Consider the following 21066-nt stretch of genomic DNA (forward strand, 5'->3'; position numbering starts at 1 on the left):
TAGGCCACAGAGGAGGACTTTGCAGCCAATCCTGAAGATGCCTGATAAAACAGGGTCAGATGAAAGGGGAGGAGGTCCTCCGCAATCAGTGGACTTGCAAAGGGGCAGGGAGGAGATAAGGGAGGGAGGGAGGTTTTGGGAGGGAATGAAGGAGCAGGATACAGCTGGGATACAGAGGTAATAAAATATAACTAATAATAAAAAATAAAAAAAAATATATATATATATACAAAAAAGTTTTGGTTTTATTCTAATTGGCCTGCCTACTTATATGTGACTTGGTATTTTTCCTTTTAGCTTTTAATAGAAATTCATTTTTCTATATGTTTAGTGTTTTATTATGTCATGGGAATTTATTTTCTGGTCCTGTGTATTTGGCGTTCTATATGCTTCCTGTACCTTGGTTGGCACATCCTCCTTCTTTAGGTTGGGGAAATTTTCATCTATCATTTTGTTAAAAATATTTTCCATGATTTTGACCTGGATTTCTCCTCCTTCTTTTATTCCTCTTATTTGCAGATCTGGTCTTTTTATAGTGTTCCAAATTTCCTGGATGTTTTATGCCTGGATTTTTTTTTAAATTTTAGATTTAACATTTTTTTAACTAAAGTATTCATTTCTTCTACTTAGTCTTCAAAACTTGAAATTCTCTTTTCCATGTCTTGTTAGTAAGGCTTTTGACTTCCTAAATTTTTTATTTCCAGTTTTATTTTGGTTTGGGTTTTTTTTTTTTTCATTATAGTTCTCTGTTAAATTCTTTCCTTTTTTCATTATTTCTTTCAGCTGTTTATTTGTGTTTTCATGGTCTTCATTGGAAGATTTATTGATGTCCTCTTTAAGGTCCTTGAATATGTTCATAATTGCTATTTTGAAGTCTTTGTCTTGTATTTAAGCTTTATTACATTTCTTAAGGCCTACTGAAACAGGGTTATTGATTTCTGGTAGAGGAATATTAGCTTCACTGTTAATGTGTTTTTGTACTGGAGTTATGATGATTTGAGGTATTTCTAGGTCTTGTCTTTATTGGATGAGTAGCTTGTTCTTTGGTTGTTCTTGCCCTTTCTGAATCCTAGGCAAGTGGGGTAAATGTAGAATCATGGTAGAGAATGTTTCCACAAGTTGGTGGGTGACAGAAAGGAAAGGAGATAAGTTAGAGAAAAAAGACTGAGAGGAGCCATGGCAAAGAGTTAGGGGGATCTGGTTCACACCAAGAGATAGAGTCCCCAGAAGATAGATTGTGGTGGGAGGAGGGGCTCTTGCAAGTAGGTTTCAGTAGAACAAAAAATAAGTTTAGAAAGACAGGGATGAAAGGGTTAGGGGGGAATCTTGTATCTGTACCAAGAGTTGGGGTTTCCAGTGAATGATGATGAGATGGGAGAAGGAGCTCGTGAGAGCTGGCTGAAACTAGACAGAGAATAATGGTGGAAAAGAAGGATAGTGATTATCACCTTCCTGAGTCTGAGCCTGGTATGGCCACTGGGAGTCCAAGATAGAACGTGTTTCTGGGTTTTGGCTACTGACACAGAAGAATCAAGATGAGCTAGAAGGGAAGGCTGGGGACAGGGGAGAGCTGATCTAGGTCTCACCAAGAGGTGGAGTCCCTAGGGAGTCGAGGTGGCATGAGAGGAGTTACATCTGCAAGTCATCTGCTACAGGGCTGAGGGTGAGTCTAGAAAGATCATAATGGAAGACAGAAAGGGCAGTGAAAGTCTGTTCTTCCATCTTATGATCAGTCTAGGTCAAGTGTTTATTCATCTTCCCAGCCACAACTGTAATAATTTTTTAATGATTTGACTTATGAATTTCTTTTGGCTGGAGTCTAGTAATACGCTTTTTAAAAAAGTGGATGAGTGACTCCTTTGTATCAATTTATGTAATTTTAATGAAATATCAGTAGATGGCAGTATATTGTTTGGTTTTCTTTCTCTTTCTTTCTTTTTAAAATATATTCCACCATAGAGATCTAAGAAAAAGCAACAAAACAACAAAAAAATCCAACTCAATATTTTCCAATATTTTAAGAATAATTGATTTAATTAAAATTATGTAAGAGTTTTCAACTGATGTTGATTCATGATTCAGAAATAAAGATCAAGAAATACCAGTTATTTTCTTATCATAAGAATCTAATTTTCTTCATTCTTTATGTTAGTCATCAAATATTTGAGGGAGTGCAAAAAGCGTAGGATGTTATTTGCCTTCATAAAGTAAAGTCTAAAGGGGAAATAGAATAAAATAATGAAAATTATAAGAAAATTTTTTTTTGAAATATCAGGAACTAGCTAAATGTTTTAACCTAACAAGTTTGTAAGTGGTACCACCTAGATACAAAATGAGCTCCATGTCACTGTAGAACCTAAAATGTTATCTAGCATAGTACAAAGACAAATGAATATATTAAAAAGAGATAGTCTTATCTGTCTAGATAGAGCAAACAAGAATTTTTTAAAGATGGTATCTAAATTAGTGCTGAGTTGAAAGCTTAGCTGTAATGTGGGCATGATCAGAACTGTTTCAAGAAGCATTGTTTTGTCAAAATGTGGCAAAGCAGAGATAGATAGATTATGGGTCTGCATGTATTATGTGACAGGCATTTCTAGGTCTCTACCCTTTAGAAGCTTGCATCAGTTGAAGAATATAAGAAACGGGTGTAAAAGATGGCAGTGGTGATCAATGCTATTGAGAAATATAGGGTTGGAAACATGGTCCAGCTAGTAAAGTATTTACGTACATAAAGACCTAAATCAGTTCTGCCAAAGCCCACATAAGAATGCCAGGCATAGCAGTACATGTCTGTGATATCACACTAGGAAGGTCCCTGGGACATGCTGGCCAGCCAGTCTAGCCTACCCAGTGAGTTTCAAGTTCAGTGAGAGAGTCAAAGTCCAAACAAGAAAGATGCAGAAGGTTATTGGGGAAGATACTCACTCAGCCTCTTCCTACCTCTGCCTACATATAGACATGTGAAGACAGAGAAAGAGAGACACAGAGAGAGAGAGGGAAAAGGGGAGACAGAAAGAGAGAGTGCGCGCATGCAGATGCAAACAAGGAAACAGGATGAAAGAATGAGGTCATGTTTTAAGAAGAGCTTTTATGAAGGATTCCCAGTTAACACAAGTAAGGGAAGATTGGTTTCCATTATAACTTAAAGATGACCAGTAAATTTTACAGGAAGAATTGTAGTATCTAAAGGAAGAAAAAAAAGTAAGATTCTACCATGTCCCTTAGATAAGACAAGTAAAGCAATGGCCGTGGATATTCTACATGTGATAACATCTTTAAGGATTTCCCAAAGGGGCAATGAATACCAACAATAAACTCTCTTTATCTTTGGCAAATCTAGTTAAATTGCCCTGAGCCCTACATCTTTCCAGAGACTTCTTGAGATATTAACTTAGGGTTAAAACAACAATAAGCAACAATTGAACTTATAATTTTTTGAGATATAGAAGGCTGGAGGGGACAAAGAGATGAGTTTCAAAATTGAAATACCTGTTCAAAATTCAAGTGGAGATATGAAGTAGGCAATCTGGTCTGAGTCTATAAGTCAAAAAGGATGTTCAGGGTAGAGATGTAGATTTAGGAATGCTCAGCCTCTAACTAGATGATTTTTTTTTTTCAAGACAGTGCTTTTCTGTGTATCCTTGGCTGTCCTGGACTTGCTTTGTAGACAAGGCTAGCCTTGAACTCACAGCCATTTGCCTGCTTCTGCCTCCCCGAGTGCTGGGATTGAAGGCATGTGCCACCATGCCCGGCTTTAACTGGATGATCTTAAAGCGTTGAACTGGATGGCATACTGTATTAGGAGGAATAGAAAAGAGGTAGGTGAAAATCAAGTACCAGAATATTCTATAGAAGTGAGAAAGTTGAAAAGAACCAGCAACAGAGGCAAAGTATTGTGTTTTAGAGGACACACTCATGATCACACATGTTAAATGTTGTCACCAGGTCAAATAAAAGGAAGATTAACTTATTCTTTGAATGTGGAAACATGGAAAACACAGATACCATGCAGAAGTGCATTGGAAGTGGCGTGGTAGGTGCTCAACTCTCGAAGGCTCAAGAAAAGTGAAAGGGAGGAAGAGGATAGCAAGTATCTGGCCATAAAGGGGTTAAAGAATTGGGTTGATAGTTGAAGATATTATAGTGTGAATGTGTAGTGGCATTCCTGTTGGTTAGATTGGGGTAATGTGTATAATCAGATAAAGAAGGAAAGTGTTTTAAGACTATGTTCAGAATCATGTCTTTGAGGATATTACTAGACTTGGTGACTTGATGAAGAGGCAGTAGTTCTGGGTTTCATTTAAAGCAGAAAAAAAAGTTAAAGCTAACGATCAGTAAAAAGGTTGGAGATTCTGCTGAAGGTGGAGCTTACGTTTCAGGGAACACAAAGGATGAGCATGTGCTCAGCTCCATGGGGTTGCACATTTATAGTAAGGAGCAATTTGAAAGTCTGAGGGCTTTTCCTAAAGACTGTTAGGTATCCTAATAGGTATCCTATTAGGTATCCTAAGACAACCTACATATCCTAGATATGGAGAATATTAGAACCAGTGTTATCTTTAGGTCGATTGTGCCAATGGCACTGGTTTGGAGGAGAGAGACTAAACTTACTAGGAAGACAACTCACCTAACAGGCAGGAACTTAGAGCATGAAATTGTGTTTCCTATTCAAATATGCAAATTGGGGTACTGGAACTACTCTCTTGAAATAGTTCCTCACTCAAGGAATGTGAGTGATAGTGTTAATAGAACAGATGTTCTGTGGCAGATGTGTGTGTAGCATGTACAAGGTTCCGGTTCCTTCGCCAGCACTAGGAGAAAAAAGATTAACAATCTAATTTGATTCTGCAGTGATACATGACATGATTGTTCTTCCTTGAAAAGTACTCTAGCATAGTTTAGCATTAATAATATGAACTTTGGCACCAAAATACATGGATTAAACTCACATCACAAAAGCTCTGTATAAACTCCTGATCTGTTTGTGCCTCAGTGGACTCTTCTGTAAATATCTACCTCATAGAGTCAGATGAGTTTATACAGGTAAAATATTTAGAACACTACCAAGAGCAGAATAAATATTGTATATAACACTTTAAGAATCTGAAGCACTTAGTGTCCCAGCACAAGTAGGGTAGGCACGCAAGAAGCACTCAGCACTGCAGTCACTTGAAAGCATTGGGCTAAGGATAAAGTGTACATTCTAAGGCAGGTAGGGAAACTAAGGATGAAGTATTTGGCCATAAAACTAAACAAAGACAGTAGAGTATATTATTGGACCTGCTAATACTAATCTGAGGCAGTTCTGTCTGTGATAAAGGAAGGACATAGAGCCAAGGCACGAACACAGAATGGACTCAGAATCAGGAAGAACCCAGGAAGGAAGGAAGTTCCAAATGAGATTTGAAGGAAGTGACCAGAAGACAAGAAAAAAATCCTAAATTTTCACATTGATTCTGACAATCTGTTAGTTAAATTTTCAGGGTTTCTTCAGCTTGGTTTTAGTCTCCTCACGTAGGAAGCAATTTTGGTTTACTTTATTTTTGTGAACACATCTTAGTCATTTAAGCTTAGAAGGCATGTGTAATCTACATGTGTATGTGTGTGTACTGTGTATGTGTATGTGGGTATGTGTGTGTTTAATTTTTAGAAAAGATGCTCAGTGATTAATGAAACTTCTCCATGGAGCTTTCTTGCATGTACCTGACTTTTGGGATAATCTTTCTTTCATTCTTCCTTTTCTTTTTTTTTTCATTCTTTCTTTTCTTCTTTCTTTCTTTCTTTCTTTCTTTCCTTCTTTCTTTCTTTCTTTCTTTGTCATGCAAAGTTTGGAATCATGTTAGTACAGGTTAGATTTACAACATCTATAAGGATCTTGGGCTTTGGCTCACAGTCAGCTGACTAAGAAATTATTTATTCACAAATGTGAAATAGGAGGTGATAACTTCCAGTCTCAACAGTATTTGTTGACATTGAGTCCATTTTTTTTTTGTCATAAGAACTTATATCATTTCCTGTGAACAGGCAAAGTCTGATGCTGTTGTCCTGAAACACACAATACTCTCTGTCCTGTCATCTTGCCACTCTGGATTAGTGCCATTCTTTCTCTTCCTTTTTTGATGGAATAAAATCTCTGCCACCCACTTAGCAGTTGTTCCTAAATAAAAGGTAAACAAACACATTTTCAAACCTGCTTTGGGTCCACCCTAGCTGAAATAACACAGGACAGAAATTTTTAGATGTTCTTAGAATTATGTTTATATGTGCTGGTTAAATCTATTTCAATACAGTACTGAATGTTCCTGCTGCTAATCCATAATAACTACTCAGCATATGTCAGGTATTTTGTGTGTGCGTGTGTATAATTACATATGTATGTAATACACACACAAAATTATGTTATAATATCTTTACTTATTACCTTGGCCCTGTGGGGCTTCATAGACAAAGACACTAAAGATAAAATACAAAGCTTCCTCAAGATCCTAACAGCTGAAAAGCTGAACCAAAATTTAAATATAGTTTTTCTTTCCTTCCTAAATCTCATTTAATTGTTGTACTTAATATTAGTACTAATATTAATAACAGTCTTTAATCATCCTTGTAATGTATTTAACATCTTTCAGAATCATGAATATGTGACAGGAAAAAAGGGAAAAGTGAAACTATCAATATATATTGTTTTGTAGGAGTAAAGAAGGTGAATTAATCCAGGGAACAGATTTAATAGACAGAGAATGTCAGGAGACAAAGAAAGGAAGAATGAAGGCATTCCTAAAGAAGGTAAGGAAGCAATCTTAGTAAATAGCTGAAAGATCAGTAGCAATGATGAAAATGAATGAAAGGATTATGGTGTTAAAATTCATAGCTAGAGGAGAGGAAGCAGTCATGTTTCACCAAGAGTAAGCATATACAGGGTTTATATGTTTTATATAACACTTAAAAACAGGAAAAAACAACTAAGGAATGCTGAAAGTTTGTGTGTGTGTGTGTGTGTGCGGGGAGGGGGAGGGTCTTCCCCAGGTTAGAGCACACCAACTAGTTATCCAATACCAAGTAGTTGGCCCTGAAAATATATATACAAGTTACATTAGACATACCAAGCAGGTTGTATGTATGTACTTAGTAATATATATGTATACATATATGTGTATATGCATGCATATATGTATGTATATATGTATATAAACATGTATTTATATGCATGTAAAAAAAACCCACTGAGAAAGCCATACATTTGAAAAAAGTGAGGAAAGGTATATGGAAGGCTTTGGAGAAAGTTATGAGTTATTATTTCAAAAACTAAGCAATTAAAAAAATCAGGAATACACTGAAAAAAAATTATCGACAAGTGGTTTCCCTCACTATGGCCGCACTGTAACCATAACGTGTGCAAGATGTCCACATTAAGAAATCAAGACAATCACATTTACTCTGTTCTTTAAAGAACTGCTACAACAATGAGGCAAGCAACCTTGAAGTGCCATTATTGCCTTATTCTTGTATTGGAGGAACCCCGCTGTTTGAGTTGCAGTTCTCTCAGTCTGGATAACCATTCTGAGCTTGACTTTAAGGTGCAGGACTTCCTCTTTCCAGCAGTGCCTCTTGCTTTCTGCCTGGCTCCATCTGGAGAGTGCTTTAAACACATGCCTCTAACCACATTTGATATATGGCCTTTGGCACAACTCCCTGCTAGCTCTCCCCTCCCCAAGCCTATATGATAGTTAGGTACTATTTTGCCATCCATATGATAAGAGTGTGCTGTTAATGCAAATCAAGCATGTTTGAAGTGCCTAGCTCTAACCAATTATGTACACCTATCCTTGGAGCTTCCCACCTCCAAGGGTTATATGCTTTTGTTTTCTGCAGTTAAAGTTTAACTAGCTCCATGAAGTGTTTCCCGGAGTGTGTGATCCCTACACAGTGTTTGCTGGCCATTTCAGGCACAATTCTCATCCCATGCCCCTCCTGACTTTGTGGGTTGGTGGGAGACAGCCCCTAGGCAGGAGGAGAACCACATTTTTAATTTTGTTTAGAGCTAGAAAGGGAGAGTGACAATCCCAAATTTAGTTATTTATAAGAAAAAAAATCAAGGTTTTAATGAATTTATAGCAAGAAATATGACTATCTTAAGATGGCTGCAATTAATTTGTATTAAATACCTTATTCTTTTGTCTAGCTATGGGCAAAGAAGACACATCTTCATTAACTAATGCTGTAGAGCAAGTTGCCAAACAACAACAATCACAAACATCAGAAATAGAAAAGCATAAAAAACTTTTGTTCCATTTGCAGGTAACTAATTTCATATAATCTTTTAAGATGTCTTTAGCTTCTTCAGAACATTTGGTGAACTGTAACGTATGAAGAATAGCCAGGGACTGGGGTGATGGTTCAGTCGGTAATGTGCTTGCCACACAAGCAAATGAACCTGAATTTGTTGGCCAGGACCCACGTAACAAAGCCATACATAATGGCACGTGCCTTAGGGGTCTATAGAGGAATTTTACTCTACCAATATGGCTGCTCTGGCAAAGGATCACATCCCAAGACCTTCCTAAGTCTGTGTAATCCTACTGGAATGCAGACAGGACAAATACCTTTAATCTCTCTGGCTGGAATACAGACATGCCCTTAGTACACACCTTAGATCCTAAACAATGGAGGTAAAATTGATTTGTAGAAGGAAGCACTCTGTTTTAAAGTGATGTCTAATTGAGAGGCAGACAAAGCAATGAATCAAAAAAAGATTTGACAGATAGAATATGCCCAACTCTCAGGAGAACAGATAGGAAAGAGAAGCTACTTAAGAGCAGTGCAGAGTCTGGGGGCTAGTGGAGACAGTACAGTACAGTTCAGGAGTGTAATAACAGTTCAGTTGAGTTCAGTTCATGCAGTTCAGTTCAGTCCAAGCAGAACAATTCACTGAGAAGTAAAGAGAATCCAGTTTGAATCAATTAGTTTGGAGAGGAGTTTTGAATCAGAACAGCTGAGTTGAACCAGCCAGCTGGACTTTAGCAGGAACGAGAAAGAGTGAGCTTATTCAGCTGTAAGCCTTGGAGACAACAATGACATCTGATGAATAAAAGTTACTTTTACAGGACTGTGGACAAAGGATGATCTCTGTGGCTTACTGGCTAGCCAGCCTAGCCTAAATGGCAAGCCCTAAGCCAGTGTGAGACCCTGCCTCATAAAACAGAGTAGATGATGTTTGAGGAACAACACCAGAAGCTGTCCTCTAGTTTTTGCATTCATGTACATATGCACGAGACATAAAGATATAGTCACACACATTCAAATACACACATGTACACATACGTGCAAACACACACACCAGCATCATCACAAATAAAAGAATAGTACTGGGACGTTTATTTTAAATTAATATTTATTCTCCTAAGCTTTATGTTCTCCCAAAGTAATCGCTATGATATTTGAGTTTTTAGAATATCTTACACTCCCATATAGTGTCATTGTAGGTACACTGTCATTATAGCTATAGTGTATGTACATAAAACTCCATACCCCATAGGATTATTTAAATTCATCCCTGTGGAATTTTCCCGTAAAACCCTAAACTGAAGAAACTAATAAACCGTGTAAGCCAATAAAGCTATGGCATCTGAGTAATTAGTTGTCAGTGAACACTTCAGGTAGCCTTCCTCTTTCCTATGCACAATGTTCTGTCATCATTCTGCAAGGATCATGGGGGCCATCTTGGTCTTGTATGAAACATAATTGAACATAACTATATTCTATGAATACTGACTAGAGAAAGGAAACCGTGTTTGTAAAGTTGTTATTAAATAGATCACAGAAATGAAAAGAATGCTCTCTGGAGCTGAATTGTCCTGCTTGCAAGGCTAGATCTGGATATTTAGCTTTATAATTGAATTTGCCAGTGCCTCTTACTCCTCTTTTGTAAAATGGAGAGAATGATGGAGTATGGCTGTAAGGGCTTTGTGAGTACTAGAGTAAACTTGTAATTATATGTAAGGTATCATTTGGGGGGCTACAGTTGACATTACGACTTTATTTTGACATTTAGTTCAGTATTAGTGTATTCATAGATATATAATGGTGATAATTAAGTTAATATAGTATATATTGTTTATAAATATTTCCATTATGTTAGTCACTCCCAAAATAATTTGTATAAAGAATTTTTCTTTTCTCTTTTCTGTATTTTTTTTTTTGAGACAGGGTTTTTCTGTGTAACAGCCCTTGCTGTTCTGGACTCAATTTGTAGATGAGGCTGGCCTCAAACACACAGAGATCCACCTGCCTCTGCCTCCTGAGTGTGAGTGTGGGGATTAAAGGTGTGTAACACCACATCCCACTTAAATAAAGAATTTCTTATAACAACTGTTTAAAATAAAACTTCAAACAATATTTTATTTATGCTGAGAGCCTTTTTTTTTGAGTAAAAATTTTACAAAACACCGTGTTTACCCTTGCATGGCTTATCACCTGTGGGAGGGAGACAAAAACATTAAACAAATAATTATATAACATACTGCATCATCAACATTAGAAGTGCTAACCCAATACAGATTTAACACAAGAAAAACTTTTTACTAAAGAAGTGACCTTTCAAAGTCAAGTTTTACAGGGCAGCTGGGGTCTTGAATACCTGGGACAAGTTTAAGAGTGAGGGGTTAAGAGGTTAATATTCCAGAGAGTTCATAGAGGCTTGACATAGCATTGGCACATTCACAGGACCAGAAGTACCTTGGCAATGGCATAGAATAGAGAAGGTTTTGAGGAATGGTGGAAGCTATTCCCAGTGATAGGAAAGTTGCATCTTATTCTGAATTGATAAGAGCCAAATGGGTTTTAAAACAAAGATTCAGTTAAAAAGTTTGTTATAGAAAGAGAAGTCTAGGTCTATAAAAAGTATTTGTTTCAACAACTACTTGTGACAAAAACTCTCAGCAAATCAGGAATAGACAAGAATTTCCTCAATCTAAAGAACAACAACATCTGTGTAAGAACAACCATATGTCTGAGGCTGAAATACTGAGTGATCCTCTAGTTCCTCTAGTGATCAGGAACAAAACAAGAAGCTTGCTTTTCTTTTTATACAAAATAGTACCAGTAGTTCAAAGCAGGGCATCATGTCAGAAGAAAACTTCTTAAAAAGTTATACAAGGCATGGTTACCTTTATAAAAATCCCAAAGCATCCTGAAAGGGCTATTAACATTAATAAGTGAATTTAAAAAGTAATAGAATACTAAGGTTAACATTTAAAAACTGTATTGTATGTCTATTTATGGGTAAGAAATGGTCAAAAAAATTAAAACAACATATATGATGGTACCAAAACTGTGCAGTTAAGTAGAGATGAATTTGACAAATGGTCATAAAAGCCAAGTATGGATGAGAAAAGTTAGAGACCTAAAAAATGGAAAGCTATACCATTTTCATAAATCATTAAAATGTTAGTTCTTCCAATTTTGTCCAAGTAATCTCAAGTAAAAATTTTACCTCAGTTTTGTTTTTGACCAGCTGATTCTAAAATTGGATATAGACAAAGAACCTAAAAGTGGCCAAAGCAACTCTGAAGAACAATGCTGGATTTCTGATACTTCCTGGAGTACTTTTGAGTACCGACAGCCAACTTTCTAATTCGCCAAATACCAACTAGATCCAAATAGTTCAGTTTAATTCTGACACTGCCTGATGTTAGCATATACTCACATACACTCATTAGCCATGACACACATAATGATGATAGATATGTAAGTAGAAAGGTAGGTAGGTAGGTAGATAGATAGATAGATAGATAGATAGATAGATAGGATAGATAGACAGCATCAGCCCTTACATATAGACATTAGCCATTACACACATAATGATTGTAGATATGTAGGTAGATAGGCAGGTAGACAGACAGACATATATATAGAAAGACAGATTAATAAAATTAAAAAGACAAAGTTTATCAAATTTCAAAATGTAAAGATTTGGAACTTACTGACCTTGATTTTATCTTAATAATATAGGACAGAGGGTAAAAGAAGTAGTGGTAGCAATATATTTTTAGTTTAAGGATAGAAATAGACCAAAGAAAAATTCTTAGGCTAATAGCAAAATATAATGGTCTATCACATTAGAGAAAAAGAGGTGACCTAATTGGTAGAGATGTGTTTTCCTATACCGAGTTATCATGCTAGTATCATTGACAACTTGATTGTAGCCAACAGAACATCTGTTCCCTTTTCCTATGTATGTGTCCATCATTTCATAAACATTCTTCTTTGTGACAGGCACTATCTTAAGAGGAAGATTATGAAAAAAAAATACAGACAGGGTTCTTGTAGTGCTCACTTTGCAGTCAGAGGAGGAAAACAATAAACAAATTAAAGGAGAGTTACAGATTGAAATGTTGTAGAGGAAAGCTGATTGGGTAATATGGGTAGAATATGAGAAATTACTTCTTATTTTGATTTAACCAAGGCTCTCCTGAGGAATAATAACAGTTGAATGTGAATAGTGAGGGGGCAGAGGATTGTAAACAATTTTTGTTTACTGTTGTTGCATGTTTATATGACATGTGAATTCAGATACCCACATGCTACAGTGCACATATGGAGGTCAGAGGATAATTTTGTGGAGTTGCCTGTCATCTTCCAGATGAATTCATGTTGTCAGGCTTTCAAGGCAAGCACTTTAGCTGCTGACCAATTTGCTGGCCTGGGGCAGAAAAGTTTTATGGTAAATGGATCAACAATTACGAATGCCCTCAAGTGGGAAGGCACTGGGCATAATGAACACACAGGAAGGATGCTGGAAGACAAAAGTGTAGGAAGTGATTAGGAGAGCCAGTAAAGAGGGATTAGGATTAGTGCGTACATGGCTTTATAAGCCACTTGCAGGGATTTGGATTGTGTCATCAATGTGACAGAACACCATGAGAGGAGCTTGAGCAGGGAAGCCTGTCATGTGCTTTACGTTTTTAAAAGATTCTTCTGCTTACACATGGGACATAGTTGGTGAAGAGGGGAAAATGGAAATAAAATGAGTTAGAAGTCAGGACGTAACACATGTGACAGATTTGTCAGAAATAAATTTGAGGCATTTGTTTATTTATTTATTGGTGCTGGGGATGGAATCCCAAGCCTTATGTGTATTATTCAAATGTTCTACCACTAAGCTACATCCTCTACCTAAATTTGAGATTTTTGTGTTGGTGTCCCAATCATCAAGTTTTGTTGGCAAATAGGAGGTAGAGGCAAAGAAAAAGAATCAAGAATGACCTCTCAACTTTTGACTATCTGGATGAAAAATGGTCTAGTTTACAGAAATCAATAGAACTGTGGGAGCAGTATGTTGGTATCTTTTAAGTATTTGCTGAATATGTATAGTTAAGATGGCTCTGCCAGAAAAACGACAGAGGAGTCTTTTATAGAAGGGTTTGAATTGGGGCTCACTTGCTTAATATAATGCCTTCCTTTCAACTTCAAATTGATTTAAAGAGAATGACAAAGTAGATAGAAAAAAAAAATAAAGGATGATGAGTGTCCTGCAGTTATTTAAGTGGGATTTGATATGGAATTTGATGAACAATTAAATTCAGAAATAAAAAAGATTATAGATTAAAAATAAAAATGTTTCTTAATGTAGTTCTATTACCTAAGGTTATGATAGCAGGCTGTGCTAATAAGTGCTTTCGGTCTCAACTCTTTATCTATCTGTATAAATATACACTGTATCATATTATTATTGTTAGTTCACAGATCCTGTAGTTACCTTTCTCTTTCAGAATTTAGATAATAGCTGCCCACGGTTGATTAGAGTGTACTGTGACATCACAGATACTAACAAATAATTCTGTAGTCTCCCTTCCATTTGTAGCTCTGATGCCTGGGTCCACTTGATCCCTATATCCAAGGCAACCTTGAATTACAGCTTTACATTTATCAGTGTTTTCCTAACTTAGAGATGTAGGCCAGGCCAGGCCAGGCCAGGCCAGGCCAGGCCAGGCCAGACTGGGTCACATGGTATGGAGCTTTCCTGTTCCCCACTCTCTACTTCTCTCTTCCAATAAAATCCCTATGATACAGAGAAACTCTTTGTCCTCAGGACTGAGGAAAGCTGGGAATCTAAAGGCTCCCAGATGTGTTTTCAGAGCATGCTCATGGCTGTCTGTGGGTATGATGCTTAACCTTCCTAATGCTCTTCTAAAGTTCCTCATCACGGCTGCCAATGACCATGAGCCTGTGACTCTCTCTGAAGAGCAAATTCATGCCAGCTTTTTTTTTATGAACCTGTTTACTTTTGTAAATGTGCTGAACATATTTCCACCTCTTGAGTCTGAGTTTCGTCATATGATTAGAGTGTTAGTCCAAGTGAGTCAAGCAGAGAGCTTTAGAAAAACTCCTGCATAGTCACACTTCCACTTTTCTGTGTGTCCGTGTTTGTGAGGACATATCTTTGGAGCTTAGTAAATATAAGGCAAAGCCAAGACAAGCCCAGACAGCTCAGTTAAAGCCAGCCTAAATTGTTTTACAACCAGCCAATACTCATGGAAAACAAAATTCATCTAGTCATCCCCTTATCCCCACTCTTCTCTGCATCTACCCCTCCCCCCTACAAGTGGCTTCTCTTCTTCTCCCAGTTACTCTGCATTTCTGCTTTCTTTTTACATGTATTTCATTATCTTCTCTATTTCCCACTTCTCATAAGATCTCTTCTTCCTCTTTCATGATTCTCTTTCTAGTTTCATCACACACAGAGATACACACACAGATACACACACATACAAACTTTCTCCATACAAGAGAAAATGTGTTTTATCTTTCTGAGACTAGTTTATTTTACTCAATATAACAGTTTCCAGTTGCTTATATTTTCCTAAAAATGTTATGATTTCATTTTTTTGCATAAAATTCTGTTGTGTATATGTAACTATATTTTCTTTATCCAGTTATCTCATAGACAACTAGGCTGGTTCTACTTCCTGACTACTGAGGTTGGTACAGCTATAAACATTAATGTTGAATTTAGATTATTTCAGGTATAAACCTGAGAACGGTGTAGCGGGTTCATATCCTAGCTCTATTTGCAGGGACATTTCAGAACTACATACTGACTTCTGTAGTGGCTGTGCAAGGTGACATTCACTTTAGCAGATAAGATTTCATCTTTCCCTAGATCCTCCCCAGCATTTGTTTTTTGTTTTATTGGTCATAACTAGGATGATATGGAATCTCAAAGAAATACTAATTTGCAAATTTCTGATGGCTGATGATAAAGAATACTTTCTCGTGTATCTATTGGCCATCTGTCTGTCTTGTTTTGAGAACTATCTATTCATATCATAAGCCTTTTATTGATTTGAGTTTTTGATATTTAATGTTTGTAATTCTTTACTTATCCTGAACATTATATGTGGAGTTGAAAAGGTTTTCCCTATTCTTTTTGTTGATGACTATTTCCTTTGCAGTGCAGAAGCATCTTAGTTTCATGTAATCTCATATAAATTTTTTGAATTACATTCTGTGTTATCAGCAACCCAGTCAGAAAAATTCTTATCTATGCCTTGTCTATATCCTGTGGAAGGATATGTGTGTGTGTCAAGGTATGTATATGTGTACATACATAGGTGGCAGTACATGCATGTTTGTGCATGTGCACATGCAGGCCAGAAGTCAAAATCAGTTGTCTTTCCACAATAATTTTTCTCCTTATCTTTTAAGACAAGGTCTCTCAACAAATGTGGAGGGCACCAACTTGGCTAAGCTGGCAGGTTGGCCAGCTCCAGAAATTTGTCTGAAGTGCCGATCCTCCCCCAGAGCTGAGTTTTCACTGTAGTGCTCTTTTATTTTGTTGACTAGCCTTATTCCTAGGTATGTTAAAGCTATTATGAATAAGATTTTTGTCTTTGCTATCTTTCTTGGTGCATTTGTTATATATAAAAAGCTACTAGTTTTTATATAATGATTTTTTTTTTTGCCTTGCTGTTTTGCTAGAAGCATTTATCAGTTCTAAGAGTGTTCTGGTAGAATCTTTAGGGTCTTTCAGATGTATTAGATTATGTCATCTACAAATAAGAACAATCTGACTTCTTCCTTTTCAGTTTATCTCATTTTATCCATTCCTCTTGACTTATTGTTCTAAGACTTTGAGCACTGTGTAGAGGGGGCTGGAGAGATTGCTTTGTAGTTAACAGAGCACAATGTTTTCATAGAGGACGAAAGTGCAGTTCCCAGAACCCATGTCAGATAGCTCACATCTAGTTCTAACTCCAGCTCCAGAGTATCCATGTCTTCTTCTGGCTTCCATGGGTAGTGCACCCATGTTTACAAGCTCACACACAGGTATGTATGTCTGTGTGTGTGTGTGTGTGTGTGTGTGTGTGTGTGTATTATGCATGATTAAAAATGAAAATAAAACAAACTATTTTAAAATTGAAAAGGATTTTAAAAAATGGTAAGAGTAGGCACCCTTGTTCAAGACTTTAGAATAAATGCTCTTAGAGTTTTCTTACTTAATATAATGTTGACTATAGGTTTGTCAAATATAGCCTTTACTATGTTGATGTATTTACCTTATGTTACTAATTTCTTCAAAGATTTTATTATGAATTATTATTATTTATTGAATTTTGACAAATGACATTTGTACGTTGACTAAGGTAATCTTAAGTGTTTTCTTTCCTTAATTCTGCTTATTGCTGAGTTACACTTCCCAGTTTGCATGTATTATGCTAATCTTGCATCCCTGTAATGGAACAAACTTGGTCAGTGCACATGATCTTCTTCATGTGCTCTTGAGTTCAGTTTGATAGAACTTTATTGAGAGTTTTTCTATGTGTATTCATTAGGGATTTTGGTCTACAATTTTCTTTCTTCCTTATGCCTCTATCTGCTATTGACATCCTGATGATGCCTTTATAGAAAGGCATATTTATCATATTATTTCCAAAATAATATCATCAATTTATTGAGCAAAATTCACTGTTTTCTCCCAGAAAACATAAGTGCAGATATACAATGTGAAATATGAAAATGATTATTATGCAACCTTATATAAAAGCTTACTAAATGGAACCCAAAATGTCTATCGATTATATTTAAAATAGATATCAATATTGTTAAAATAATGCTTTTCTTTTTTATTATTTTATTCTCCTTTATAATTACATTCCAACAACAGTTTCCCTTCCTTCCTTCCTTCCACTTTTCCCTGTCAGGCCCTCTGCCCCCAAGATCCACTCCTCCTCTGTTTCTCTTAAAAAGAAGCAGGCCTCCCAGGGATATAATCTAAACAAAGCATTAACAACTTACAATAAGACTAGGCACAAACCCTCATATCAGGGTTGGACAAGACAACCCAGTAGGAGGAAAAGAGTTCCAAGTGCAAGCAAAAGAGTGGACACCTTCCACTCCCACTGTAAGAAGTCCCACAAGAACACCAAGCTACAAAACCATAACATATATGTAGAAGACCTAGCTCAGACCTTACCGGGTCCATGATTGTTTCTTCAGTCTCTGTGATCCACCTATGAGCCCTAATTAGATGATTCTGTGGGCTGTGTTCTTGTGGAGTCCTCAATCTCTCTGGATCCCAAAATCCTTTCCCCCTTCTTCAGGGTTCCCCTGTTTCTACCTGGTGTTTGGCTGTGAGTCTCTGTACCTGCACTTATCTGCTACTGGTTGACACTTCTCTGATATGACAGTTGGGCTAGGCAGTGATCTATGCATACAGCAGATATCATTGGTAATCATTTCATTGAATTTCTCCCAGTTGTGTTTGGTTCTATCTTGGGCCTCTGAGCTATCCAGCCCTTGGTTCCTGGACATCTAGGCAGTGTTAGGCATGGGCCCCCTCTCATGATGGGTCTCAAGTTGGACCAGTTATTGGTTAGTCACTCCCAGAAGCTCTGCACCACCATTACCCCAGCACATCTTGGAGACAGGACAGATTGTAGGTGTAAGATTTTGAGGCTGGATTAGTGTCCCAGTACCACTGCTGGAAACCTTTCTTGGTTATAGAAAATGGCTGGATCAGGAAGAGCCTTAGTTTTAGCTCTGAAAGGCTTGGTAGAATTTGTCAGTGAATTCGTCTGGAGTTTTCTTTGTTCGAAAGTTTTCTTTATTGCTGCTTTAATCTCAGTGATGATTATGGATCTGTTTAAGTTGTTCACAATTTGATTTTGGTAGGTCATTGCATCTAGAAATTTATCTGTTTCTTCTATCTTTTCAGTTTCTTGGCATATGAGTTTCAAACTACTTCCTAATGATAACTTGAATTTTGATGCTATCTGTAATTTCTCCTTTTTCATCTATAATTTTGTTAGTTTATTTCTTCTTTCATTATATTTATTTATTTATTTGTGAGTGTATGTATTTACACTAGTGTGCTATTGTTGGAGGTCTGAGGACAACTTACAGGCGTTCATTCACTCTTTTCACTATTTGATTTCTGAAGATGGAACGCAAGTTGCCAGACTTGGCAGCAAGCACTTTTACTTACTGAGCTATCTTGCTAGTGCATATCATTTTCTTTTGGTTAGTTTGGCTAAGAATTTGTCAATATTATTTATTTTCAAAGAACCAATTTTGTAAGTTTCTTGTAAACTCCATTTAATTAATTTATGTCATTATCATTACTATTTCTTGCCATCTGCTGCTTTAAAGTTTACATTGTTCTTGAGTTTTCAAGGACATTGAGGTACATCATTAGGTTATTTATTTTAGATATTTTTAATTTTTTTATATTAACATTCATTATAAACATTCCTCTTAGAACTGCATCAGCTGTATCCCAAATGTTCTAATAAGTTGTGTTTTTATTTTCACTACTGTATTAATTACTTTTATTTTGCTATAATAAAACATCAGGACCAGAGGAAACTTATAAAAGAAAAAGTTTATTTTGGATTATAGTTCTGGGGGCAGGGGAACTCCATAATGGCTATGAGGAATGGAAGCAGGTAAGTAGAGCAGGAAGCTGAGAAATCTCATCTTTAACCGAAAAAGGGCCACCCCAGGACCATCCATCCATCCATCTGACAGCTTTTGTTAGGTAGTTGTGACTGTGTGGGTTTATATCTGGTCCTCTATTCTAGTCTCTTGGTCTACATGTCTGTTTTATGCTGTTGTTACTATGGCTCCATGGCAGGATTTTAGATTGGGTACTGAAGTATCAGGAGTAGTGCTCTCTCCACAATGGATTGCTTTAGATAATTGGTGCCTTTTGTATTTTGTATCAATTCTTCTGAAGAAATGCCCAAACAAATAACTCAGTAAATACATATTCCTTGTTTAATAGGACTTGAACTGTGTTTCTCCTAAAAGCCATTTAAAAAAATAAATACAACAATCCCTAGGCATAGGAGCAAACCTAAACAAAATCAGCAGAAGGATGAGGCAGAGCTCCCTGCTCTCAATCGTATGCATTACCTAGCAACACCGACTTCTCCCAGGCATGTCTATGATAAATACACCGTATTATATGTCACTGAGATTTTGTAGTTGTGCAATTGATAACTGATACACATACAAATAGGTTATGGAAATATGATTTGGGGACATCAGAATTTGAAGTGGTCCATGGCAGTTGAGTAAGAACTCAATAACCATGATGGTCTGTGAACTGTCACCATAAAATGGCTTAAGATGGGACTGTATGCAATTATATATATATATATATATATATATATATATATATATATAGAGAGAGAGAGAGAGAGAGAGAGAATGGTAAGAGAAAATATGGTGACTGAACACTGTGGACGTTCCATATTTGAAGGAATTGTTGTTGAGTCTGAGAAGAAATAGAGATGACTAAGAAGAGCCAAGGAAAACTGGTAATATGAAAAGTAGGTTTTAAAAAAGAGGAATGAGTAAGCAAGGACTTTCCTGGGAAGGCAAAATAGATAACTTTATCTTTATTTTGCAAATGAAGAAAATGAAATTTGGATCGGGGTAACAAAGCTTGTAATGTGTGATCAAAGAGATTGGTAAAAAGCAGTAAAGGCACTGGAACCTAGTCTTTAGGTTACTTAACTCTGGGCTGTATAATTTTTACCATACTATTTTTTTAAATATTTCTGGTGCCTATAAATGCATTTTAAGATGACAAAGTATTTCCTTTACACATAAAATTATATAATTTTAATACTTTAGAACTAGATGAACAAGTAAGAAATGTATAACTTTGGGGCCCTTCTTTGGTTCTAAAATAAGTATATATTTTGGTATTACATGTCTCCTACTATTAACATTTTTTCTTTATCTTGTAAATGTATAAAAGTGTACATTTCACTTGTAAATGTGATTTGTTATGTGCATTATGAATTAAAATAACAACGTTCCTCTCAGTTGAATACAATGAATTAATGATTAATGACATTTATGAAATATATTACAGATTGAACTTCATGATCTTGAAAAGCAAATAGCAGCTATTGCTGAAGAAGCTAAAGAAACAGAGAGGAAAATGCATCAGCAAGATGCTGTTATGGAGAATTCTAAACTTCAGTGTGGACTCTTGGAAGCTCAAATTGAGTCCTTATATTCAGAAAGTATAAAGCTTAAATTTGATACAGAAACAGCCCAAGAAAATTTTGAGGAACAAATGATAAAATATAATGCATATTATGCAAAGATAAAAGCTCATAAAGATAGTTTAGGAGAGATAAAAGGCCAGGGTTCACTTATGACTGAACTCTATGAAAAACAAGATCTCATCCAAAACCTAAAGACAATGAAAGAAGATCTTACAGAAAATCCCCAAAATTCACAAGGGAACTATACAATACAAATACAGGTATGAAATGTTACTTATCAAAGCCTTTCTGTTTTCTGTAAGTATACCTAGTAAATAATAATTAAGCTAATAAAATACCTAGATTCAGAAACTATTTTCACGGTTTTTTAGAACTTAAGTAGGTACACATAGCAATCAGATAGATAAGCTAAATAGCAATTTCCTGAATGTGCAGATTCTGTTAAAAAAAAAAGATTTACATATTTATTATTTATAATGCATTCTGCCTGCATGTGTGCCTGCAGGCCAGAAGAGGGCACCAGATCTCATTGTAGATGGTTATG

General features: G+C 36.2%; 1 protein-coding gene across 3 annotated transcripts in view; it reads left to right on the forward strand.

The window, feature by feature from the left end:
- Positions 1–21066, forward strand: part of Ccdc122 (coiled-coil domain containing 122) — a 59244-nt gene that overhangs the window by 17419 nt on the left and 20759 nt on the right. The window contains exons 2-4 of one of the 3 annotated variants that reach the window (XM_060391467.1): positions 6693–6786; positions 8183–8298; positions 20384–20782. In XM_060391467.1, coding sequence (XP_060247450.1) covers positions 6741–6786; positions 8183–8298; positions 20384–20782 — 561 coding nt within the window. In that variant the 5' untranslated portion in view covers positions 6693–6740. Of the gene's footprint in view, positions 1–6692; positions 6787–8182; positions 8299–16130; positions 16327–20383; positions 20783–21066 lie in introns of those variants that run through there. The other 2 variants (XM_060391469.1, XM_060391468.1) reach the window with 2 other exon arrangements.

Source organism: Meriones unguiculatus, chromosome 9 (assembly GCF_030254825.1).
Source record: "Meriones unguiculatus strain TT.TT164.6M chromosome 9, Bangor_MerUng_6.1, whole genome shotgun sequence".
Classification (NCBI taxonomy): Eukaryota; Metazoa; Chordata; class Mammalia; order Rodentia; family Muridae; genus Meriones; species Meriones unguiculatus.